The sequence below is a fragment of the Hordeum vulgare genome, chromosome 5H, assembly GCF_904849725.1.
Source record: "Hordeum vulgare subsp. vulgare chromosome 5H, MorexV3_pseudomolecules_assembly, whole genome shotgun sequence".
Taxonomy (NCBI): Eukaryota; Viridiplantae; Streptophyta; class Magnoliopsida; order Poales; family Poaceae; genus Hordeum; species Hordeum vulgare.
In genome coordinates, this window is record NC_058522.1 from 514521407 (window position 1) to 514547683 (window position 26277).

The 26277-nt window shown below is 42.6% G+C and overlaps 2 protein-coding genes across 3 annotated transcripts; one reads left to right on the forward strand and one right to left on the reverse strand.

The window, feature by feature from the left end:
- The first annotated feature begins 16854 nt into the window (after positions 1-16854).
- Positions 16855-19804, forward strand: LOC123397994 (BTB/POZ domain-containing protein POB1-like). Of its 2 annotated transcripts, none has more exons than XM_045092504.1 (5): positions 16855-17133; positions 17724-17842; positions 17921-17984; positions 18625-18904; positions 19023-19804. In XM_045092504.1, the coding sequence occupies exons 1-5, from the start codon at positions 16971-16973 to the stop codon at positions 19636-19638; spliced, it is 1242 nt and encodes a 413-aa protein (XP_044948439.1). In that variant the 5' UTR covers positions 16855-16970; the 3' UTR covers positions 19639-19804. The 2 variants fall into 2 exon arrangements, with proteins under 2 accessions (XP_044948439.1, XP_044948438.1); XM_045092503.1 differs by having other exon boundaries at positions 16856-17145.
- A 2448-nt stretch (positions 19805-22252) lies between these two features.
- LOC123451956 (cytochrome b561, DM13 and DOMON domain-containing protein At5g54830-like) lies at positions 22253-25625 on the reverse strand. The gene has a single exon (XM_045128526.1). It carries the CDS (start codon positions 25316-25318, stop codon positions 22676-22678), a length of 2643 nt encoding a protein of 880 aa, XP_044984461.1. The 5' UTR covers positions 25319-25625; the 3' UTR covers positions 22253-22675.
- Between the last annotated feature and the right edge of the window lie 652 nt (positions 25626-26277).

Below are 26277 nucleotides of genomic sequence, written 5' to 3' on the forward strand. Positions count from 1 at the left end.
CTTTGTGTTGTGTGTTTGTTGGGATCCGATGAATTGTGAGTTTATGATCAAATATATCCTTGTTTTATTTGAGTTCCTTTCTGATCTATTTTATGCATGATTTAGTATAGCCTTGTATTTCTTCTCCGAAGTTTTGGTTTGGTTTGGCCAACTAGATTAGATCTTCTTGCAATGGGAAGAGGTGCTCGGTAATGGGTTCGATCTTGCGGTGTTCAATCCTAGTGACGGAAGGGGGGTTGATACACATGTGTTGTTGCCATTAAGGGTAACAAGTTGGGATGAATTCATATATGCTTTTGTCTTGACTACATCATGTAATCGTTATTAATGCATTATTTCGTTCTTATGAACTTAATACACTACATGCATGCTGGATAGCGGTCGATGTGTGAAGTAATAGTAGTAGATGCAGGCAGGAGTCGATATACTTGATTTGGATGTGATTCCTATATAATGATCATTTCCTTGGATAGCGTCATAATTATTTGCTTTTCTATCAATTGCCCAATAGTAATTTGTTTACCCACTGTATGCTAATTTCTTGAGAGAGATGCCACTAGTGAATCCTACGGCCCCCGGATCTACTTTTATTATAAGATCAATCTCGTTTACTTATATAAAAATACCAAAAATACTTGCTGCACATTTTTATCTTTTATTCATTTATGAATCTATCAATCTATCATATATCATTTAATCTTGCTTCTCGACCACTGATATATTGACAACCTCTCATTTGTGTTGGGTGCGAAGGTTTGCGTTGTGTGTGCATGTGCCTGTGTTGCTTGGTTCTCCTACTCGATTGATAACCTTGGTTTCTTAACTGAGGGAAATACTTACTCTACTGTGCTTCATCATCCTCTCCTCTTTGGGGATAAAAATCTAACGCAGTTGACAAGTAGTAGGAAGAATTTCTGGCGTCGTTGCCGGGGAGGATCAAGCCAACATTATCAACTTGCCAATCTCTGGCACCGTTACCAACTACCTACACTATCAACTCTTATCTTTGCATTTACTTTATTTTCCATTTGCCTCTCATTTTCATCTCCCCCACTTCACAAAAATTTGTCGTTTTATTTGCCCTCTTTTCTGTTTTCTTTTTTGCTTGTTTTCTATCTTTTCTTGTGTTGCCATGTGCCTTCTATTTGCTTGCATCTTCGCTTGCTAAAAATCTAATGATATGGATCCTCATCCACATGTTAATATTTTGAAAAGACCAAATTATTATGAACCAATTGTTAATGAGTTGAGTTCACTTGATTATCTCTATGAAGTTTTGATTGAAAATCATGAATCTGAAAATTTGGATGAAGTGTTGAAAGAAGAAATTTACAAAGTGATTCATGATAGCTCCTTAATTGAAAAGCATGATTGCAATGATGTTACTATAAATTATATTAATGTCAATTATGTTAATGATATGCAAAATTACAAGCTTGGGGTGATAATTTTGTCATATCCACTACTCATTGTAATGATCATGATTGGGTGATGCTTCTTATGATCTTGAAAGTTTATTTAATCCTCATGATGAATATGTTATTGATAATAAGGTTTGCAATAGTATGGAAAGTGGGTTTGGAAGAGTGTCAACTTTAGGTAAAATAATCTCACATATTTGGAGAGTGCTCAATCTTATGAACTTTTTGATAAAAGTGGGTTTGGAGAGGTCATGCCTTTAGTTAATGTTAATCCCACTACCTTGGAAGATTGTGAGACCTTTATGCATGTGGGTCATGAAAATAATGCTTTATGTGATAGTTATATTGTATAATTTATTCATGATGCTACTGAAAAATACTATGAGAGAGGAACACATGCTTTTACATATTGCAATAATATCAAGTTTCTTCTCTATGTGTTGGAAATTTTGAAGTTATACTTGTTTTGCCTTCCTATGCTAATTGATTCTTGTTCCCAAAATTTGTTTGATCACAAAATCCCTAGGCATAGGAAGTGGGTTGGACTTAAATATTCTTTCATGTGATTCATGATGCTCTCTTTATGTTTCAATTATTTACCTTTATGCGAGCATCATTGAAATCATCATGCCTAGCTAGGGGCATAAAACGATGGCGCTTGTTGGGAGGTAATCCAATGAATAAAATATTTTTTTACTTTTTTCTGTTCTTTTTGTTTTCCTTTATTTGCTTATGTTTTGATTTGGTAATTTTTATTAGTGTTTTTGCCAAGTAAGACCTTTGGTATGATATTGATGCTTGTCAATGAAATTATGTGAAAAACAGAAACTTTGATGCCCAATCCAGAAATTTTACAAATTCATCACATAGTCGAATGTGTCTGAATTTCATACATGTGATTGATATACAAATTTTCCACATTGTCCTAATTTTTCAGAATTTTTGGATTTCATTAGTATGGCTTTTCGACAGATTGCTACAGATTCTGTTTTCGACAGATTATATTTTCATTGCATTGTTTGCTTATTTTGATGAATCTATGGATTGTATCGGGGGGGGGGGTCAAGCAATGGTAAAGTTAGAATACAATAACTATATTGTAATTATAAAATTTGAATGGGTTTGCAACCGTACTTATAGTAGTAATTTGTTTGGTTATACTAACGGATCTCACGAAGGTTTTGTTGAGTTTTGTGTGATTGAAGTTTTCAAGTTTTGGGTGTGACATCGATGGATGAAGGAATGAAGAGATGCAAAAGCCAAAGCTTGGGGATGCCCAAGGCACCACAAGGTAATATCTAAGGAGACTCAAGCGTCTAAGCTGGGGATGCCCTCGAAGGCATCCTCTCTTTCTTCTAACGACTATCCGTAACACACTTGAGGTTCTATTTTTATTCGTCACATGATATGTGTTTTGCTTGGAGCGTCTTGTATAATATGAGTATTTGCTTATTATTTTTTCACAATCATCACCTGTGAACACATTTTCTTGAGATGGCCTCACGTCATCATAATTTTTTAGAATTGCTTCTTGTGCTTCACTTAAATTTGTTAAGCTAGGCGGTTGCTCTAGTGCTTCACTTATATATTTTTTAGCACGGTGGTGCGAATGTTTTGAAGAAACTTGTTCTCATGCTTCACTTATATATTTTTGAGAATGCTATTTGTTTTTAAGAAACTTGTTCTCTTGCTTCACTTATATCTTTTTGAGAATGTTAGAAAATTTTGAAGAAATCCACTCTCTTGTTTCACTTATATCTTTTTGAGAGTGTGAAATTAGTCTTGGTAATTGGTACAAGATATGATGATTGGTCCCTTTGTGATGAATATTCAAGTAGAATAATGAAAACTAGCATACAAATTTTTTACGGGACATGAAAAACTTGATTCTTTGTAATAGTTTTGAGATATGTAGATGACGATATGTGAGTTATGTAAGTGAGTAAATTATGCTCTAGTATGCATATTGATGTTAAGGCTTATGATTCACTATGCAAGCACGAAAAGTCAATAGTTAAGCAATGAATTTAAGGTTTAGAAATGGTGTATTGTCTGATGTTGGTTATGTTTTATGTATGCATGTGCATCTTATGATTTTCTAGTTGGGCACTTCTGAATCTTTTTGCTAGCCTTCATTTGTACTAAGCGGGAATACTGCTTGTGCATCCATTATCCTTAAATTTTGTTTTGCCATTTGTGTCGACCATACCTACCCATATGCGGTATTTCATTGCCATTCCAAGTAAATTTGCATGTGCCATCTCTAAAAAAATCTCTAAAATATTTTCTCTTTTGTATGCCCGTATCGCTCATGAAGCGGTGAGGGGTGGCCAATATTTTTTGTGTTGGATATGTCATTCTCACGATGAGTGTTTATTCACTTGTCATTGCACGAGAGTGTGGTGGTAAAAGGGATGCCCAGTCCCAAAAATAAATGGAATGTGATGGTATGGAAGGCACCCGTGAATTCAGTTAGCCATGGATTGTGAAAAGTAATGGTGGAAACAAAAAATTATTCTCTTTGATGTGACAATAGAAAGACCAAAGTCTTGATGACGCTAAAATGATGATGAGGGAATAGAGATACAAAATAATATTTACTTTCTGTTTGGGAATCGCCTATGATGTATCTAATGTGAGAAGTGTTGGGAACCTTAAGTCATTCTCGTTGACGAGAAAAGCATGCCACCCAAAATAACTTTCTCATCTCTTTTAAAACTTGAGCTTTGGAACCTTTGTAAATCAATGCTTCCCTGTGCGAAGGGCCTTTCTATTTATTTATTTTATGTTGATTCTCATCCTTCTCTTTAAAAGCACCAACTAGGGGGTCATGTGGTCATGTGTGTGCATAGAGTATGATTGATATTCGATTATGCATCATGAATGGATCAATGATTGAGCATAATGATCTAGGGATAATTTACTTTAGCATTGTTATTTTGAAAGGCATGGTTGCTTGTTAGCCTCACTTGAGTATCTATGTCTTCATGTCAAATATAGACTATTGCTTTGAATCATCTAAGTCCTCATGTCTATGCTATGAAAATTACTTGAAGTATGTTGGGTAGCATTCCAGAATAAAAAATATGTTTTATCACTTTCCTATTCGACGCCGAGCACGAGTTAAGCTTGGGGGTGCTTGATACGTCTCCAACGTATCTATTATTTTTGCTTGTTCCATGCTATGATATTATTATTCTTGGATATTTTTATTATCATTTTATAACTTTTATATCATTTTTGGGGACTAACCTATTAACTTAGTGCCAAGTGTTAGTTCTTGTTTTCTGCCCTGTTTTTTGTTTTGCAGGAAATCAATATGAGATAAGATCAAATCATCCCAAAACTACTTGAAGATTTTTTTTATTGAAGATAAGAACCACCTAGAACTTGGAGGCCAAGGAAGATCTTGCTGGAGGGCCCCACACAACACCAGGCCCCCCCCCCCCGATGTTGTGTGGGCCCCTCCACGCTCCATTTTCCCTACCTCCTCCACTATAAATTCAGCAATACTCCAAAACCCTCAAGGGAGTCCACGAAATACTTTTTCCGCCACCGCAAGCCTCCATTCTCGCCAGATCCCATCTAGAGGCCTTTTCCGGTACTCCTTCGGAGGGGGAACTCATCACGGAGGGGCTCTACATCAACCTTGCCACCTCTCCGATGATGTGTGAGTAGTTCACCACAGACCTACGGGTCCGTAGGTAGTAGCTACATGTCTCTCTCTCTCTCTTTGTAACTCAATACAACGGTCTCCATGATCTTCATGGAGATCCATTCGATGTAATGACTTTGCCCGGTGTGTTTGTTGGGATCCGATGAATTGTGAGTTTATGATCAGATCTATCCTTGTTTTATTTGAGTTCCTTGTTGATCTCTTTTATGCATGATTTAGTATAGCCTTGTATTTCTTCTCCGAAGTTTTGGTTTGGTTTGGCCAACTAGATTAGATCTTCTTGCAATCGGAAGATGTGCTCGATAATGGGTTCGATCTTGCGGTGTTCAGTCCTAGTGACAGAAGGGGATTTGATACGCATGTGTTGTTGGCATTAAGGATAACAAGTTGGGGTGAATTCTTATATGCTTTTGTCTTGACTACATCTTGTCATCGTTCTTAATGCATTACTTCATTCTTATGAACTTAATACACTAGATGCATGCTCGATAGGAGTCGATGTGTGAAGTAATAGTAGTAGATGCAGGCACGAGTCGATCTACTTGATTTGGATGTGATGTCTATATCATGATCATTGCCTTGGATAGCGTCATAATTATTTGCTTTTCTATTAATTTCCCAACAGTAATTTGGTTACCCATCGTATGCTATTTTTTTGAGAGAGATGCCACTAATGAATCCTACGGGCCCCGGGTCTACTTTTATTATAAGATCAATCTCGTTTACTTATACAAAAATACCAAAAATACTTGCTGCACTTTTTTATCTTTTATTTATTTATCAATCTATCAATCTATCATATATCATTTAATCTTGCTTCTTGACCGCCGAGAGATTGACAACCTCTCGCCTGCGTTGGGTGCGAAGGTTTGCGTTGTGTGTGCAGGTGCCGGTGTTGCTTGGTTCTTCTACTAGATTGATATCCCTCATTTCTTAACTGAGAAAAATACTTACTGTAGTGTGCTGCATCATCCTCTCCTCTTCGGAGATAAATATCCAATGCAGTTTACAAGTAGCAGTGCCGCATGCCGGCGTTCATGCTCATGAACTGTTTGTTGAAATGTGTTCTCACTATCCGGACACTTTTTTAATACTGCGGACTACGGTTGCATGAAAAATATAGGGATAGAAAATGGAAGAGCTCCTTGTCCAGGAGTTCACCAAAGAGGGTTTCTATTATGATTGAGGTGTGGGTGCGGTTAGATGATATTCCCTCCGTTTGAAAAAACTTGTCACCATGACGTTTTTATGAAAACACCCTCCATTGTTTTCCGACACAGCCCACACTCCCTTTCCATTCTCTTCCGCCCCGACCGATGCACCCGCCACGCCGCTAAGCAGCTCCACCACGCCGCACCGCCGCGACGCTCCCCGTCCCGTGCGCCACTGTGGCACTCCCCAGCACCCCGCGCCACGCCGCTGCGATGCACCGTAGTGACGACGACCAAGGTTTCGGGCAACTACACTTGCCGAGCGAGGCGAAGCGCGAGCAGCCACGGCGTGTCAATGGGGCCGTGCTCAGATTCTCACCACTGGCTGGCATCCCCATGCCCACTCCAAGGATCCGTGCCCAACCTCTGACCAGAGGCGGAGGACGAAAAAAAATTAAGGTGTGGCGAAGTCTTAAGGAAATAATTCTTTTAATGCAAATCGAAAGACTCAATACACATTACAAATGAAAACCAAATACAATAAAAATGTAGACATGTTTCAATAGAAAAACAACCTAAAACATACCAATAATGAAGCTTTCAATGACGTCTAGAAGACCCAGGTAATGGCAATGCCCTACCCTCATTCTGAAAATCTTCCTTAATTTTACCAAGATCAATACTTTTGAAGATCTCTCGCTCAATATAACAAACCATCAAGTCATTAAGCCAACCATCTGTCATCTTGCTGCGCAACTCAGTTTTGATGATTTTCATTGATGAGAAGGCCCTTTCAACTGTTGCTGTCGCTACCGGTAGTAACAATGCCAACTCAATGAGGCGATAAACAGTAGGAAACATGACATGCCTTTCAAGTTCAACCATCATTTTAGCTAGACTTGCAATATCATGACAAGATCTAAAGTCTTCAATTCTTCTCATATGGATAATGAATAGATCAAGGTTATCTTCTATATGTTCACGTTCATAATCAGAGAAATCATCATGGTATATCTCTGTGAGTCTAGCTAGTTTATGCAGGTTGAACCTAGAAAAGGAGTTTCTTGGGTCAAGACAAGAGAAGTTCTGGAGCAGCTCTGAAGATACCTCATTAAAACGATGATCGAACTCTGTGGTGATGGAGTCTATAGCAGCATAGAAGGTGTCCACACGAAAAAAATGATCAGCTGTGACATTGTTTCGTCCACCTTTTCTTGATTTACCCCACTTTGTAAAGATGTCATCCATATTTGGTATTGGAATGTCGTTTTTGGTGCAAAAGGCTTTGGCATCTTCCAATAGTGGCTGCCAACCATCATTTCTGAAGTTGATCAAACGTGTTCTCACATCCGTAACCAATGACATTGCCTGAAATGAGATAAATACAATTTTAGATGCATGTATGCTGACATGAACTAAATATATGAACCATACTACATACATCTAACATGATCCATCACATACCTGAACAACATTTTGATCCTTTTTTTGCAATAGAAGAGATAAATCATTTGTGATACGAAGGATTTTTAACATCATCTTCAGGATGAACACAAAGCTAAAAGTTTCCATTTGATGAACCAAACCTCCTGCCCTACATGGAACACGCACATCATCCTCAACAATGCCCAAAACTTCTATGACTGCATCCCACATTGATTCAATGCGAGATAAGGTTGTGTAATGAGATCCCCATCTTGTGTCTCCAGGTCTGACTAAGGATGTTTCCTGATTTCTCCCTCTTCCTGTGGTCATCTCACCTCTCTCAATCTTATCCAAAAGAATTTCCTTTTGCTTGGCAAGCAATTTATCCTTCCTCTTGCAAGATGAAGTACTGAGATTGGCAATCATGGTCACATATTCAAAAAAATCCTCAACACCCTTGCAACATCTCGAAACAGCAACAACTACCAACTGCAGTTGGTGGGCAAAGCAGTGGATATAGAAAGCATATGGGTTCTCATCTCGAATTAACTTCTGAAGTCCATTGAATTCTCCTCTCATATTAGATGCCCCATCATATCCTTGCCCTCGTAGTCTTGCAACAACTAAACCGTGTTTAGCAAAAACCTCCAACAATGCCTTCTTCAAAGAAACAGATGTTGTGTCTGGAACATGCTTAATAGCCAAAAATCTTTCAATGGTCTCTCCTTTTTTGCTCAAATACCTGTAGAAGTAGACAATCATAAAATTAGTTAACCTACTCTACATATAACAGAAGGAAAAAACACATAGACACTTAACATTCTTCAATACATTATACATACCTGATAACCACGGCCATTTGTTCTTTCACCGATATATCACGGCACTCATCAATAAGAACAGAGAAAAGGCAATCACCCATCTCTTCTTTGATTACTTTGATGACTGCATTTGCACAATGTTTGACAAGGTCTTTTTGAATTGTCCCGGAAGTCATTTTGGCATTTTTAGGACATAACTCATCAAATGCAACCTTCACTTCTGGAATTCTTTCTTTGACCCAATCAAGCAACTCTAAAAAATTCCCCTTGTTCAAAGAAGAACTGGATTCATCATGTCCACGAAATGGTTCACCTTGCAATGCTAGATAACTTACAATGCCCAAAGATGTATCGACACGAGTTTCATACTTGACTAGTGAATCTTGGCTGTAAATTGTAACTTTACTTTTCACACTTGCCCCTTGATTTTTAAAATCATCACATGTTGTCTTTGAAATATTGTGGATGCTACATGGCCCACCAACATGTTTACGAAATGCTGCAACTGCATTTTTCCAACAGTCAAAACCAAATTTGGAGAAGACATCATGCCCAAATTTATCATCCATTCGGTCATGCTTGAAAAGAAAACAAGAGAAGCAATAAGCCTTATGCTTTGTTACACTATATTCCAACCAAGCAAAGTCTTTATACCATTGTGGTCGGAAGCATCTTCCATCTCTATTTGGGGGGAAAATGCAACTTGTTGGTTGAGTTGCACCCATTCGTATATAAGCAAATCTAACATCATCTCTAATGTTGGGGGCAAAACAATCAAGTGGAATGCGAAGTCCTGGATCACCATTGATGTAATCTTCACTAAAAATAGTTATACCTTCAACCCCGTGAACTTCTACATTCTCTTCCACTTGAGCTTCAACGGAATTTGTAGTTTGTTCCACTTCCATGGAAATAACTTGATTTTGATGATGGTCATGTGCTGAAATATTGACACTTTCACGAGTGCTTGGATTCGATTTTGAGCTGCTGCCACCACCAAGCACTTGAAAATATTTTCTTAAATCTGCAATTACAAGTTTACAACATTAATATCTCAAATTCTCAATACAATCTGCTGCCACTACCAAGTACCAACCACCTCAAATTTCAGAAAAATAAAAGATTACCTCTTCCTCTTTTTTTTGGATTTGCTAGACTCTCATGCCCACTGCTCATGTCTGAACTCTGAACCAAAAGTGGCCTGCACGGCTGCGCTGCTGGTGGCCTGCCGGTGGCCTGCGCCTGCTGCGCCTGCTGCCTGCGCCTGCGCCTCCCCCGGCCGCCCCTACCCCTGGCCCCTGCCCCGTCGTCGCCTCCCCCGGCCGCCCCTATCCCCTGCCCCGCCGTCGCCTCGCCCGGCCGCCCCTATCCCCTGCCCCGCCGTCGCCTCGCCCGGCCGCCGCAGGCCGCAGCCGCCGCCGTCGCCTCTCCCGGCCTCCCCTATCCCCCGGCCGCCGCAGGCCGTAGCCGCCGCCGCAGGCCGCAGCCGCCGCCGCAGGCCGCAGCCGCTGGCCCGCGCCGCCGCCGTTTGCTGGCCCGCGCCGCCGCCTCTGGTTCAGCCGCCGCCGCCGCCCCTATCCCCTGCCCCGCCGTCGCCTCGCCCGGCCGCCGCAGGCCGCAGCCGCCGCCGTCGCCTCTCCCGGCCTCCCCTATCCCCCGGCCGCCGCAGGCCGCAGCCGCCGCCGCAGGCCGCAGCCGCTGGCCCGCGCCGCCGCCGTTTGCTGGCCCGCGCCGCCGCCTCTGGTTCAGCCGCCGCCGCCGCCTAGGGTTTGTGTGGGGACGTGGGGGTGAGCCGGTGAGGAGAGGAGCAGTCTGGAGCAGAGGAAGAGAAGATGCGTCGTGCGGCTCGTGCCGGTCGTGGTCTCGTCTCTCGTGGGCACGCAGACGCAGTGATTAGCAGTTTAGCACTAGTATTAAAAAAAATTTGACTCCAAATCAAGGTATGGCACGTGCCACACCTTGCCCACCGGGCAGCTCCGCCAGTGCCTCTGACCACTGACCGACGACAAGGTTCCGAGCTTCGGCGGCATCGCCAAGCCAACTCCGCCCCATCCCTAGCTCCTCCACCTCGACTCCTCCACTTCCCTCGCCATCGTACGCCGCTCCGCCCTCGCCGACCGGTGAGTTACTCAGCTCTCACTTCTCGACAGTGCTCTCACTTCTCGTCGGTGGTCTCTCTTTTCTTCTCTTTGTTGGTACTATCAATGCATAGTGCAAAGTTTAGTTTTTACCTCCGATCAAGATTAGATAGTGGCAATGCATAGTGCAAACTTCAATTTTTAGCTACAATGAAGATTGGACGGTGTAAATCGGGAGTAGATTTAAGCAGGTACAGTAATTGCTGGAGTAAATTTTGCAGAAATGCTCATAATTAGCATACAGTCCAGAGATGTTGTTGAATGTAATCATTCAAGCCAGTTTTATCTTCATGTACATGCTGCTGAATGTAGTCATTCAGTCCAAAGATGAAGCTTGGAATTATATCCATTGATGCTTCAAATTTCTAGATCCTGGAGTACTCTCTTGTCACTTTTGCAAAACTTGAACCGATTGAATTAGCCATTAACTGGAGATCTTAATTAGAAACGGGGTTGTTGTAGTGCTATTAGCTGCATATAATGCTGCTACTTTCATGTTGTTTGTTGATTTATTTTGTTGCTGCTATTACTTTCATGCAGCTGTTGCTAATCTGATGCGTTGGACGCTCGGCCGGACGGCGAGGGAGCAAAGGATTTATCTCGGTCTTAAATTTGACATGTCAAAGATGTTCTGTTTGCTGCCGGCTAGCTTCACAGTGACTACCTAAACTTTTAGACAGTCTTCAGTTTCGCAACTGTATCCTGCATTCTACCATGACAATCTGAAGTTATACCAAGAATCGTTGACCTTTATCAGTTATTCACTTGCTACACAATGGAGTAGATGTTTCTAAATTTCTGAACTTTGTCTTGAAGCATGTTTCTGTTTATACGAAGGTTCGGATATTGGGTAAGATGCTCGGGCATAGTTTTTTTTATGTGATCTTAAATTATTTTCTTCAAGGACCAGAAGTGCCCACTTTCATTACTAAATAAAGAAAGAAAGAAGAAGAAGAAGAAGACCAAGAAGAAGAAGAAGAAGAATCTTGTAATGACCCTTGTAATGACCTTATACATCTAGTAACGACCCTTAATGAAGATATTATTTCTCTCAACTGGAGTTTTGTCTTTATATCTTATCATAAGATTTTATTGTCAAATTAATTTAAATAATTCAAATAAATCCAGATAATCCAAATAAATTCATTTAATCCAAGTAAACTCAAATAATTCAAATAAATCTAGATAAATTCAAATAAATCACATGACATACTCTAATATTTTATAATTGAACACATGACGCAAGACGTACATACCACACATTACACATGGCACGAATTCCTATTCTTTCTTTTCATATCCTTTCTTTTCATTTCTCTATCTACTGCTTTCCTTTTCCTTAGTCTATTCCCCTTGTTCATGAATGGCCATTGTGTCGGCAATTAGCGGCACTACAATACACATCGATTATTTCATCTCCTTAATTTTGTAAGCGATCTTTGTGCAAATGAGGCATCTTGTAGATATTTCTGCCTTGATCTTTCATGACTGCTTGGAGTGTGATGAAGCTCTTGAACAACTTATGGGCATCATAGTTCTCAAACTCCTCCTCTACACCGTGTATCAGTTCCCGGATATTCATAGGCGCTCTGTAGTCGGTTAGGGATTGGAGAGAGCGGTGGAAGCACGGGTCTAAAACATTGAACTCGGGGCTGTTTTAGGTTGTTATAACAATCGAATGTCCAAATCTGTTTGTTCCACTGCTTCTCGAAAACCTGCATCATTAGGGAGGACATGAGGCCTTGCATTATCCTGTTGAATGAATATTGTGGTGCCCTCGTCGTCGTCGGGCCACTTGTCTTGGATTGCGAGGATTACTTTATTGATCAAGTACTCTCTCCATACATGTCTGGTTACCTTCACTGGTTTCACCTCAATTGTTCCTCTATCTCTATTTTGACTGCTCCACTGTGCCTTAGTCTCAACAACAAATGCCCAAGTGCCAATCTTTCCATTGAATGTGATCTCCTCATCGTCGTTGTATCAGGGATTTGCCACGACGGTCAAGAACATGACCTTCCCAATGTTGTTAGTGTTTGACACGGTGCGCTCGGGTTCAGTTTCTCAGGGCAGTACATAATAATTGTTCTTAACTCTGGTCATATCATACCATTTCTCGTCTATATGAATCATATTATTCATTGATTTGAAGCTAGGATATGGGGTTGATATCCAGTGCTCATCCATCATGGATATGCATAATTTCAGTCTCGCTATCTGGTTGTCTGGCTTGAGGAAGGGCTTGACTGTCTTTGTGATGTGTTTCGGCTCTTGCAACTGAAACCTATCGTGTAGCATCGAGCGGGGAACACCCAAACACCTTGCAAGAGATCGGATCGTTCTTCTTCTATTCAACGGGGTTGTAGTTGTTCTCGACAGATCTAGCTCTTTCCTCTTCCTACCAGTGTTTCCCTTCTTCTTGTTTGAAACATCAACTTCTTGGCCTGCGGCAAGCTGTCTCTTCGCGTTGCTTCATATTCTTTGAACTGTTCACGGGTGAACATCCAACATAGTAGCAATGAGCACCTTGCCATATAGGTGAAACTCTCCATCTTTGAGCTCGATTACTTGCAAAGCAAAGTAAACACAAAACCTCTCCTTGTCTGACAAGTCCTTCCTTTTGGAATTACCTTGTGCATCACAGTGTGGAGCTTCCTCCTCTTCTTTAGCCATCAAGTTCAAATCAATGGGATCATCATGTGGAGCTTCATCCTCCTCTTTAGCCATCAAGTTCAAATCAATGGGATCTCCGTGTGGAGCTTCGTCCTCCTCCTCAGCCATCAAGTTCAAATCAATGGGATCTCCGTGTGGAGCTTCATCCTCCTCTTCATCCATCAAGTTCAAAACAATGGGATCTCCTTGTGGAGCTTCGTCCTCCTCTTCACCCATGAAGTTCAAATCAATAGGATCTCTTTGTGGAGCTTCGTCCTCCTCTTCAATCAGCCATCAAGTTCAAATCAATGGGATCTCCGTGTGGAACTTCGTCCACCTCTTCAGCTATCAAGTTCAAATCCATAGTTCTCCTATCTGTACCCATAACAAGAGTATACAAAGGATGAATGGTTAGCATATAATCACAACAAGAGTACATAGGAAAAAGAGTATATAAGGCTGTCATAGCACCATTTCAAGAAATGGCTGTCATGGAAATAATTCAAGAAATGGCTGCCAAGAATGCACAAAGAGACCTTCACCTTATAATAGTTTTGTTAACTCTGTTTGAAACTTCATCTCTTGTCCAATTGAACCCAAGAATTGATGAAAGGGCCTATGAACTAATTGAACCCAAGAATTTAAAAGATGAAGCAATGCAAAGCAAATAGATACAGCATGCATTTTGTTTGCAAGAAGAATCCTAAAGCTAAAGAAAACAAATCCTTGATGCACGCAAGCACATATTCAGTTAACTTCTTCTTCTTCTTCTTCAGTTTACTGTTCACTAATTTCTTTGAAAATTCAGTTTAAATTGTATTTTTTAAGATTTACTTCCAGTGCACATGTAATTTGATTTGCTTCCACTGACAGCAACTGAATATACTAATTATACTGGACAACAATTGACAACAACAACAACATGGGAATTGATAGCAACTGAATTTTCTGAACTTTCTGAAACTTTCGCAGGAATAGAGGCAGAGTACGAGAGGGTTGGGGACGGGGACGGGGATCGAAGGGCGTGGGCGTCTCCCACCAGAAGCAGCATTTGAAGCAGAGGCATCACCCACCACCACCACAACCTGCCGGCGGCCAAAGTACACCAGCGCGGCGGCGGCTGAAGCGGTAACGAGGAGCTGGGTTGCCTCGATGATGAAATCGGCGAGGATGAGTGGCGGTGGTCGCCTCTTTGAAATCTATGCAGGTGGGCGGCGCCGTTGGTCTAGACGCCGGATGCCCTGGTCACCTCCGTGATCGGTGGTGGAGAAGTGGAGGATGGGGACTTTCCCAACTCCCGCACCGGGGGGACTGGCCACGGCTAGCGCGAGTAAGGGGCCGGGACACAAGCAGCTCGACGAGGAGGAGCCGCTCATCAGCCGTGGAGTCATCGCCCGTCGAGTTACTGTCGCGGAGGAGTAGATGGACGGCAGCGAATCTAGCCTCTGTGCACGCAGCGGCGGGGTAGGGGTAGGGGCAGCGGCGCAGGCTGGCCTTTGTCGCCGGCTAAGCCGTACGACAGCTGGGGCTCGCAGTACCCGCGGCGACGGGGGAGGGCGGTGGATTGGGCGTGCGTTGCCCGGGGCGACGGGGGAGGAAGAAGCTGACGGGCTGATTAGCTTTCAATTTAAACACCCGAGGACAATTTTTCTCGGACGGAGGGAGTAGGTAGTTCCAATAGATGGGGACACGCGGAAGGAATTGGCTGGAGGAGAAGACATGGCGGTTGACATCAACTTCATACCCGTGGTGAAGATACTTGGAGAAGAAAGACAGGGAGAAGGATAAACTGGCTCCAGAATAGTGGATGGGCAGTGCGAGGACGCCGGTGGAGGACATATGGTTGGGCTCATCGCTGGTTGCCTCCGCGCGCGGGGGGGGGGGGGGGGGGGGGGGGGGGGTCTGGCGACGGGGACCCGTCTGTCATTAACGTGCTTGAAGTGCTCTTCCACCGATTAGTGTTACTAGCAAAATGGCCCGAAGAAAAAAAAACATAATCTCCAATGATGATGGACACATTATGTTCACATATCATCGCTTGATTTAGAAAAATTTGTACACAAATGCAAGAAAATGTTTCTTCTTTTAAATTTATTCACAAGTTGAAGCAATCTTTACATTTTCAAAAATCTTGGTAACTCAAAGATTTATTCTGAATTTCAAGATTTTTTTTAGAAAACATACAATAATAATCCGATGCATCCAACAGTTAATTCTTCAAAATTCACACAGGTATATTGTCACATAGACTTAGAAGCATTAATGTTTAACTACATACATTAGATCTTTCGTGAACAATTTTACAAATATGGCAACAATTTTAAAATCAAGAACATCTTTTACAATTTACAAACATTTACTAAAAATCGTGAATATTTTTTATATTTCGAACGGGTTTAAATATATTTTTTTGAATTGGCGACCAATTCAAGAAAAGACGAACATAATTTTTGATGTTGGAGGATTTTATTTTAAATTCACAAACATTTTTTGAAACGCATGAAGTTTTCTGAATAAACAAACATTTTTATAAATCAGTAATATATTTATTAAATTCATGGACATTGTTTTGGAATTTGCAAAAGAAAATATAAAAATCCGGCGCTTTTTTTGAATTCCATTTTTAATTCAAAATAAAAATTTGTCAGCATTTTAATTCAAAATTCCTATTTTTTAGTATGCAAAAGTTTTTGTAATTCTAAATTATTTAAATTATAAAATGGAACGGAAAATTTTAAATAAAAAAAAGAAACTATCAAAACAGGCATTAGCTATTTTTAAAATATTAGGATATTTTTTAGATGCATTAACATATTTTGAATTAGAAAGCATTTTTTAAATGCCTTTAATAATTTTTAATACATGGAATTGTATTTGAGATCATGGACTTTTCTTATTGTACAAATATTTTTTTTAAATTGCAAACATTTTATTGTATATGCGAGCATTTTTTACAAAACTCCGAGCAGTTTTGGAAGTCACAAACATTTTAATTTTTGAAATGTGTTGATTTATAATTTTCAGTTTATTAAAATTTTAAAGATTATTTGAAGTTCTAAATTATTTAAAATAAAAAAATAAAACAGAACTGAAAATAAATAAATAAATGGAACTAAAAGCAGGTGCCTGTGCATGGGCCGGCCCAGTCCAAGATTTTTTGCTTTATGAAACGTTTTCTATTACTTACCGGTGACATGGTGGGTAATTTATGCAAACTTTAGGGATAATTTTTAAGACGGATGATCAGAAACCGTATTTGCTTTATTATTAGGGAGAGATTTGCAAAACAATTACCGTAGGCATGATGGTATCTGTCACAAAAGTGATGTTCTCTTGCAATTTACTTATGAGTAAATAGTTCTAGCCACATAGTATGCAGAGTCAAAATGGCCTTTTCATGTCACACTTAACACCGTTGATGGCCAAAATGGATGAAATGTCACATAGGGAATGAATTTTACACCTTATGTCAAATAGGAAATAAAATTGTATTTGGGCCAAAAAGGAAACACATTTTAAGAAAAGGCCAAATAAAGAATTCTGTCTACACGGAATTCCAGCCAACACACCACCTTGGTTTTTTAGTCATCTCTCCCTTTTCTCTCCGCCGCCGGGCCAGCTACCTAGGGTTACGCCCCATCAACAATCCCAAAGGGCAGAGGTGGTGGAGGCGGCGGCGCAAACGCATGGCTGAAGGCGGCGTGCCAACGAGGTTGATAACGGGGGCGGGGGAAGAGAAGGCGGAGGCGGAGATGGATGTGGACTTCGAGTTCGCCTTCGATAAGGAGGCCTTCTCCGACATGGTCTTGCGGATAGAGGTCGTCGGCACTAGCCGCAAGCGCCACCGCTGTAAGGCTGAAGGTGCTTAGATACCAGCACAGTAATACCATACAACCCTATTAGTGTATTAGTAGTAGATTTATTGGTACCACACTACTCTAAGCACCAGATCTATGTGTGTATGTGAATATTTTTTACCTGTCTCCATCGAAGTTATCGATCATATTATTATGCGCCTTTCCTTTTCTATCCAATTTTCTCCTTCATATATGTAAATTTTATCTTCTTTCACGTGATTAGGATTTGGATTTATGGTGAATTTTCCACCTTATATGAGCAAGGAGGTGTGATTTTATTCTAAATACAAGGGAGTCTTTATCCTAAATACAAGAAGTGCAATTATAACAAATTCTAATAGAATCCTTGGGGTAACATATATGATTACTTATTATGCTTGATGAATCTCAATGAGTATCGAATTTTCCTCATATTTCAAATTTTCATGTGTATCTAAAGGTTGATCAAATGAATCTGCACACATAGTGAACGTGTTATTCCAGACAGTTTTAACAACAAAAAACTTGTCTTGTAAATAAGTTATGTGACTTCTTCTAGTTTGACATGCTTCTCTATATTTATCTGACCTTGGCATTTAGCAGATAATAATGGAGAAGATATTATCCCTTCTTATGTTATGATGGGTACGCCCGTTTTACAAGTCAAGACCATACATGTCAGTTCGATGATCCTCGCCGCAAGAAGTTCTTTCTTTTTTAAGGTAATTCTGATGATCTTCTGAAATGTATTTGTTTATAATCAGTTGACTCATATCACTGATACACTTCATGCTGCATAGCTTTTCTCAAATGGCAAGAAAAAATCTGGTCAAAGGCAGTCAACAGTTAGACTTGTTGATTCAGGTAATTCAAGTGTACGATGTACTCTTCTTCATCTTATTATAACTGATGATTCTAGTATGGTACTGTGATTGCACTATTTACTCATGTTTTTTTAATTCAAGCAATGTGATTATTGTAGAGAAGCCTGTTTTAGAGTTTCCTGCCCCATTTTTCTAGTTTGATAATGAACTAGCTATTCTCATTTCCTCTACAAACTTTGCCTACCAAATGGATATTTTTCTCGTGCTTTACAAGTTTCCTCAATTGATTGTTTAAAGTCAATGGTCATACCTAAATAGTTGTCCCTTTTATTTTACACTCCGTCTGTTCCGCAATATAGCGCATATAGAGATTTTTCAATAGTCAATCCTAGTAGGCTTTGACCAAATAAATTGATAGAAATGTCAACACAAAAAATATCAAGTAAATACAATATAAAAATATGTCTCATGATGTATCTAATGATATTTTTTATTTCATTATAGTTCTTTTTTTATATAAACTTGGTCAAAGTTCATGAACTCTGATTTTTTTTGAAAAATATATACTCGCTAAATCATGAAATGGAGGAACTATCTTTATCTAATTGTCACCGACTGAGATTTGTTAGAATGTTTGATCAATCTTTATGTCTCCTTGCTTTCATTTTTACTTGGAACAGAGGAAAATGCCTTTATGGAGCTTTTACGCTTTATGTACAATGGAAAGTTGACACCAACAACTGAGTCCACTCATCTGGTTGATATCTTGATGGTTGCTGACAAATTTGAAGTCGCTTCGTGCATCAAGCTTTGCAGTCAGAGGCTCGTAGGCCTGCCTATGACCCCAGAATCTGCAGTGAGGTGCCTAGATCTCCCATGTTCCATCCCAATGGCAGCTGATCTATCAGAGGCAGCCAAGAAATTCCTTTCTAAAAGATACGAGAAATTCCTGTCAACAAAGTAAGTAGCCCCATCTGATTGAGATACCCTTTTCTTTCTTGCTTTGATAGTGAACTTGTGGATATTGCTGTCACAAAATCATTATATGAAGGCATTACATTGTTTTGTTGCATTTCAGGTTCCAAGATGAACTGATGAGGATTCCTCTCGCTGGGATTGTAGCCATCTTATCAAGGAATCATCCCGGGGTTGCATCTGAAGAATCCGTCTATGACTTCGTGCTCAGGTGGGCCGACTTGCAGTACCCAAATTCAGAAGAAAGACACAAGATTTTGAGTTCAAGTTTACTTCCACTGGTGACAGTAGGGCGTATCATGTCCAGTGCCATCCTGATTGAGCAGTCGTCTTGTATGATCAACTTTAGCATAAAGCGTGAGCACTGCCGCGGGCTCTTACCATCAGGATCAATACACTCGCCACCATTCTATTGCGCAGGGCATGGTTTCTTCCTCTCGGCGCTCGGTAGAACGGAGCCATTCAGCTCTTTTGGTCTCTTAGTAAGGAAGCTAGAAGGCAATGTCCCGCTCAGGGGGACAATAGATTATGAGATGGAGGTAATGGCGAGGCGGTCGTCGGAGTTTGCCTCCATATCGAGGCGCGCCACCACCACCGACATTAGACAAGCTTTTGGGTGCAGGATTCCTTGGTCGGAGATCAGTGCTGATGATAGCCCCTTCTTTGTCGACGATAAACTCCATCTGCAAGTTCGCATGAAGATAACGCCGCATCCGTAGTGATGCACTCCTGGTGACCGGAAATGTAGCGCGTGAACATCCAGAGCCTGATCGATGCTGGAGGTTTCGTAGTGTCGTGTATTCTTACCAGAGAAGTCACTGAACCGTTAATGTGCACTTTGTTGTAAGTTGGCTGATATAGATTGCTGATGGCCTGTTTGACTAATGAATCTTATGAGTTCATCTATTATGGTTAAGTTTGAACATTGTTTAGTCCATAGTCCATACTCCATGGCAATTGATAAATTTCTTAACAATGTGTATAGTTCGATGTTGGCAGGTATATGTGTTGCTTGCAAACAGGAACTTTTACAACATGTGGCCCGCAGCAGCCTGGGGCTTTGGGGTTGAGAATTCACCTTCAAGAAACTCTCCGGCTCAACCATGGGCGCTGGTGCAAACCAACCTATGTTTGAATGGTTAGAGGAACAATAATATCTTCAACCCATCAGGGTTTAAGTCCTAGTACTTACATATTATTCCTGGATTTACTTCAGGATTTTCGACGATATGCTTTTGATGGAAGGAGACGTTTTCATCGACGACAAGACGTCTACGATGACTTCGTAAATCTCAAAATGATATGTCGGCTCAGTCTTTCAAAGGTGCTCATAAAGATAAGATGTATGTTCATACGTTTATAGAAATAAATGTATAACGTGTATATATAAACACTTGCGTGTGTATTATGTTCAAAAAAACATGGGCGCTAGTGTATGCTCACTTCACATAATAAGACCCCAATTGGAAGCCATGTAAGTTGTTACGCCTCTAAAAACAATTATTTAGTACCAACGTATTTTACTTGCCCACCGAGGACACAGGTATTTTTCAGGGGGTTTCTTTGCCGTGCGGAAAAGAGGGAATAATTTAGTTGAATTCGAGAAAATACCAGCGTTTGGACAATCCCTTGGAGTAGCAGGAGCCAGCCACCTGTTGCGGCCGTCGGCGCCTCACCACCTCGCCGTTGCTTCGCCGCATGATGGGTGAAGGTCACCACTGCTAGAGCCTAGTCCCAATCGCGGCCAACATCACCGGCGCCTCACTCCTCACCGACGCCCGTCCCTTGTGGTTACGATGGTGCATCGCTCATCCTTGCCTATATTTTTTTTCTTAAGAAAGGAGAAAGGTGGGGGAGAACACATGGGCTGCACAATATCAAATGCGGCCCAAATACAGGCGTAAGAGCATCTTCAATAGCAGATGTATAATTACTTTTGGAATGACGGTGTCGGGGATAGAGGTACCGGCGCCAGGAGCACAAATCACCAGCACCGGAGGTGTGCAGGCGACTGAAATTTTCAGTTTCAGCGGTTGGCATTTGGCACACGGCTTGGTCGTTCTACACCACCAGGCTGTTAAAGATGCCAATTTGGATCTCCAAATGTTGTATTTTACATCATTTGGATGAGATGATGTAGTTCTTTTTACATCATCCGCTGGAGCAACGTTTTTAAAACATGAGCAGCGTCTTTATATATCTACATCATGTATTGGAGATGCTCTATCTACATGTCTATTGGAGATTCTCTAACTCAGCGAAGCAGGGTTTTTACGGGTGTATGTTAAAGCCCTAGAACTATTAGCCAAGTGCTTCTTCCAAACCCACCCCTTTCTTTTAGGTATATTTTCCACGTGTAGATCACGCAAAAACGGCAAATCCAGTCACCGCCTATGGCCGCTGCGGATACTGCTTGTTCATCACTCTGAAGTACAATTTGCTAGGTAATAATCAAGACAAAGCAGGTAACATGATATGTAAATGCTGGAACATTAAGTTTTTTTTAGACAAAGCTGGAATATTAAGTGATCACTACTTCACATCAAAAGCTCAAGGGATACAAATTCATACAAATAGGGGTTGGCCCGAATTATATGACATGAAACAACCAATCTTGCAATTGATGTATCTATGTCAAAGTTTCATGGAATGGTTAGTAAATACATTGAAGATGTTTTAGCTGATATGGAGATGTTTAAAAAACTACCAGAACACTGAGAACATGCAACAGATAGTACACCATCCTTTGCCTTTTATCTCAAATTCTTGGAACAAATATATCAAATAATATCCCACTATGAAACACAAGTTCTCTCCTTTGAATCCTCTGGCTGATTAAATGATGGTGTGGATGCAAAACAAGGTAGTACTACCTCTCTGTACACTAATATAAGACGTTTTTGCAGTTCAATTTGAACTGCAAAAGCATCTTACATTTAGTTTACAAGAGGGAGTATTTCTATACATGGTGCATATACAGACACGCTTGAATGCAGATTACTCTAGCATTTTGATCTTATCACCACCAAATAACAAAACAAGTAGCAACTTGAGCTTTCATGTTCATGGCTTTTATAGAAAGATGCTAGAATGCATGAAGCTGGAACCTTCGCAGCATGTGATTCATTCACCAAACAAAAACCAGCTCTTGAAATCAGACACCAGAAAGAAAGAAAAACGGAAAATATGCAACTTAGTAAAAACCCAATCTTACCACTCATCAATGATATTATTTATTGCAAAGTTCAACGGAATGATCAGTCAACGAATTGAAGATGTTCCAGTAGCTGTGGAGATGTTCAAAATTCTAAGTACAGTACAACATCTGTTGCCTTTTATCTCAAAATGAATATTGAATAGTATTAGCATTTAGCACTATGATACACAATTTCTCTCTCTCGAATGCTCTGCCCAGTTAATGGTGCTGCGGATATAACAAAATGTATATCTTATCTCTCTTTCTCAAAATCTGATGGGAAAAAAATCACCTGGGGCAATGTAACAAATTGTGTTTGCCTATTGTAAAAAATAAAATGTACACTATACAATCTGAACAGTGTGACGCAAGGAATCAAGGCATAGTTTTGAAGATCCTACGCAACCTGGTAGAAGAAACAAGCATGAGAAATCCAGTTTCTTTCTGAGCGGAACGTTGCCGTGCTTGTGGACACCATCTGTTGTATGACTGAAAACAGGAATTGGTGTGTGTGTGTATCTGACACTGGGAGATACAGATTGATCTACGCTATCTACTACTCATCTAGTAAGAGGCTCAAGCTGCACCTCCATTACACCAGAAGGCCTAGATTCTGAACTCCTGGCAGAGCTGTCAGGATGCAAGAGATCAACCGAGTCATCCTCCTCGGTGTTACCTAACACCCAATGCCCTCTGAAGCTTCGGTCACTACCCCTTCGTTTGACTTCTTTGTATTCCAAGGATAGAGCTATAACTATGGCCGAAAGCACCCACAGCATCAAGGCCCAGGTGAGCTCCTCTACATTCTCACTGTCATACCTATGGCCTAAATGCTTCATTCCGGTGAAAAGTGCCACGACTCCGACGACAATTGCTGACCTGCCTGTGATAACATGTAGGTACTCCCAGAGGACACGGTTCCGGGGTGGAACCTCCCCGTTAGCTGGTCTCTTGGGCCGGAAATAGGCATTGAGCGGCTGAAAAGCTGCCAACAGTAGGGCTGATAAACCAAACTTGACGTGCACTGAATCGACATAGAAACCTCGGAGCTCGGCTGCAGCAAAAAGGACGCCCAGGAACATTATAGAGATCCCAGAATACTGCAGATAGACATGTATTTGGTACCACCCGTCTCCCTTCAAGCTTTTCAAATACCGAGCAGCCAATATTCCACCAGGAAGCAAGATGCCCCAGGCCACAAACATCATAAATCCATGCACAGCCAGAACGGGCCGCAAGTCCTGTTCTGCCTCAGCTGAACCTCTCAATAAAAGAACACGTATGGGGCGACTGCTTGTGACCGAATGCATATTACTGTCTGTCAGATCATCTCCTGACCAGCTTGCACCCATGGCCCAAACAACCTTGAGAGGTGTGGTTGGATCAATAATATTCTTGCACTCCACCTTTCCAGTACAGGAAGGCTTAAGAGGGCGTGTAAACTCAAATGTAATAACACCATCTTCTGATTTACACCTGACATAGGTTAAATTTTCAGATGTTGAATGGATACCTGCTGCACTCTTTCCATCAATCCAGTAAGTCTTGACCCTCCCAACTCCATCATTGCCTACCCAGCCAACATAGGCATAACTGTTCAGCATCCCACTCCCAAACGCGACAGCAAGATACCCGCTTTTCTTCTCACCTCGAGCTGCTATAGATATGGAGTCAGTGGACAGAGTCCAAAACAGAGTAACCTGCTGATCATCCAACAGGACACTGTTATTGTACATGTCACTGAGGCCCCCATCAACCACTTGAACCTTCCACCCCATCTTTGCTTCATACACCGACTGGTAGTAGACAAGATCAGGTGTATTCCTATCAGGCAGCCAAACCAGCTCTGTGGGGGTTGCTGGCACACCATGAACATCAGGGCCACCAGCATATATGACCTCGGTCTTATTCCGCAAAGTGGCATTTCCACCAATGGGGTCTGAAGTGACATACAGTGCCACATCATGCCCAGCCTGCACTGAGAACTTCACCGGCACACCCCTCTCGACCTTCAGCAGTGGCGCTTCCTTCTTGTTGATGTATATCACCTTGTCCGGGTTTGGTGGGTTTGGGTAGCGCACTGCTGGAGCGGATGTCACAACCAGCGGTGTCTTCCCATCGGCAATGATCCTGTCCTGGTCTTGCTTATTGTCAGCATCCAACGGTCCAAGGCAACTGTCCACCGCCTCGGACAAATTGACCCTCGTCAACCCAAAGGTTTCATCCCTCGGACCCCCATGGTTCTGCGGAAGGTAGTGTGGCCGCAGAGTGTCCGGCGGACGCAGCTTTCCGATGGCCCAGACCACAGCCATCTCTTCCGTGGCACCAACAAGCACATCATATTTGTCATCCTCACTGTCGAGTTTCCTCCTGTACCTGACGAAAGACACGCCATCCCGCCGGTGCCCATAAACCAGCCTTGAATCGTTCCTCCCATCATCATAAGCACTGTCCGGGCACACCCCCGACACGGGCAGGTCATCTTTCCCCATGGTGCACTCGCTGTAGTCGGTAATGTAGTAGTCCTCGGCGAACGGCATACCTTCCTCGGTGAAGCCGGCGACGACGATGTCGGAACGGACCATGGCGGGGGAGTTGGCCTTGGGGTCGGCCCACCCGAAGGCCATGTAGTACTCGGAGCCGACGGCAGCCTCGAGGCCGATGTCGACCTCGCCGGCGGACGCATTGAGCGTCCAACGGAGGCGGTAGGCGTCGGAGAGCTGGATGCAGTTGTCGAACATGGTGGGCGCGGCGATCCGGGAGGCGAGAGCGGCAGTGGCGTTGGATGAGTTGGAGGAGTTGGCGAGGAGGACGTGGCCGAGGTCGGAGGAGGTGTCGGGGTCGAAGATGGCGAGGAGCGGCGGCAGCGGGGCGGAGAAGGGGAGGCGGAGGGTCTCGTTCCGGAAGGTGGCGTTGAGCGGGAGCGGCGAGAAGGGGCGGCCTTTGGCGAGGTCGTCGAGGGAAGGGCCGTCGGCGGCCCAGAAGCGCGCGGAGGGGGAGGCCGCGAGGAGGTCGAAGCGGGTGAGGTGGAGCGCGCAGGCGCCGGAGGGGTCGAGCCGCACCGTGCCCCGCAGCTGGTGCTGCAGCATGGTGAGGTCCGCCGCGAAGCCCGCCGTCAGGTTGGTGTGCCGGCACGCCGCGTCGGCCACGGCCGCCAGGACCGCGAGGCAGGCGAGGAGTGGGGCGGCGACGGCGGGGGCCATGGGATCGCCCGGCGGCCCGCCACGACGCGGCGGATCCGCGGATCGAGATCTGGGCCGGCGGGGCGGCGGGGGGTTTGGGATCTGGGCGGGAGGTTGGAGTGGGGTTGGGGCTGGGTTCGGGGGGAGGGCGGCGAGACGGTGGCGTGCTTGGGAGGCGGTGGATATTCGGAGGAGGTGGGGTGGGGTGGGGATGCGACCGCCGCAGTTTGGTGTGGCGGTGGTGGCGAGGCGACTGGACCGGTGCGGTGCTGGTAGGGAAGCACCAGCGGCAGCGCCAGCGCCAGCGCCCACAAATGTCAGTCACTGGCCCCACGTGTTAGAGAGGCAAAGGACGTGCCTTTTTCTTCCTATCGAAGAAACAAGAAGAAGAAAAAAAGAGAAAAGATGTGTCCTTTTTTTCTGGGGAAACGTGGCATTTTCTCGAACCACCAGTAGTAAACCTTCGCGCATACGTATAGGGTTCAGACGAAAAATGACACGGATTTAGATGAAGTCGTGATATTCGATCAATTTTGACACGTATTCGATTTGGATGAAAAACATCAAGAATTCTAGATTTCTTAACATTTTGAGTCGGTTCTTACAATGTGGTGCATAGGACCGGTGACTGCTAGGAGATGAAGGGCAAGAGGAGAAAAGAGTTAAAAAGGAGGAAAGATGTGAATAGGTGGGAGCGAAAAGGAGGGAATGGCGAGACGAGGGACATTATCGACGCCGCGAAACAGGTGATACATTGACACACATGATGATTAGGTGCCAGCTCCTCTAGGGCATCGCTGACAAGAGTGATGACGTACACAAGGATGACGAGGAGAAGGAAGAGGAGGGTGACTGTCACGCTCAATATGCGATCATATCCTCAATTTGACACGAAGGCCTCGTCAGGGATAGAAGCGCATCTCGTCGTTTCGCAAGAGTGGATATCGTTACAAGTACATATACTAAAAAAAAGATATAAA

Excerpts from the sequence above, each read along its gene's own strand:
- LOC123397994 (XM_045092503.1), top strand. The coding sequence starts at position 16,971 with ATGGCTGAAGGCGGCGTGCCAACGAGGTTGATAACGGGGGCGGGGGAA. Across the intron at positions 17,146-17,723 it reads CCACCGCTGTAAGGCTGAAG|ATAATAATGGAGAAGATATT; the intron begins GTGCTTAGATAC and ends GGCATTTAGCAG. Across the intron at positions 17,843-17,920 it reads GAAGTTCTTTCTTTTTTAAG|CTTTTCTCAAATGGCAAGAA; the intron begins GTAATTCTGATG and ends CATGCTGCATAG.
- LOC123451956 (XM_045128526.1), bottom strand. The coding sequence starts at position 25,318 with ATGGCCCCCGCCGTCGCCGCCCCACTCCTCGCCTGCCTCGCGGTCCTG.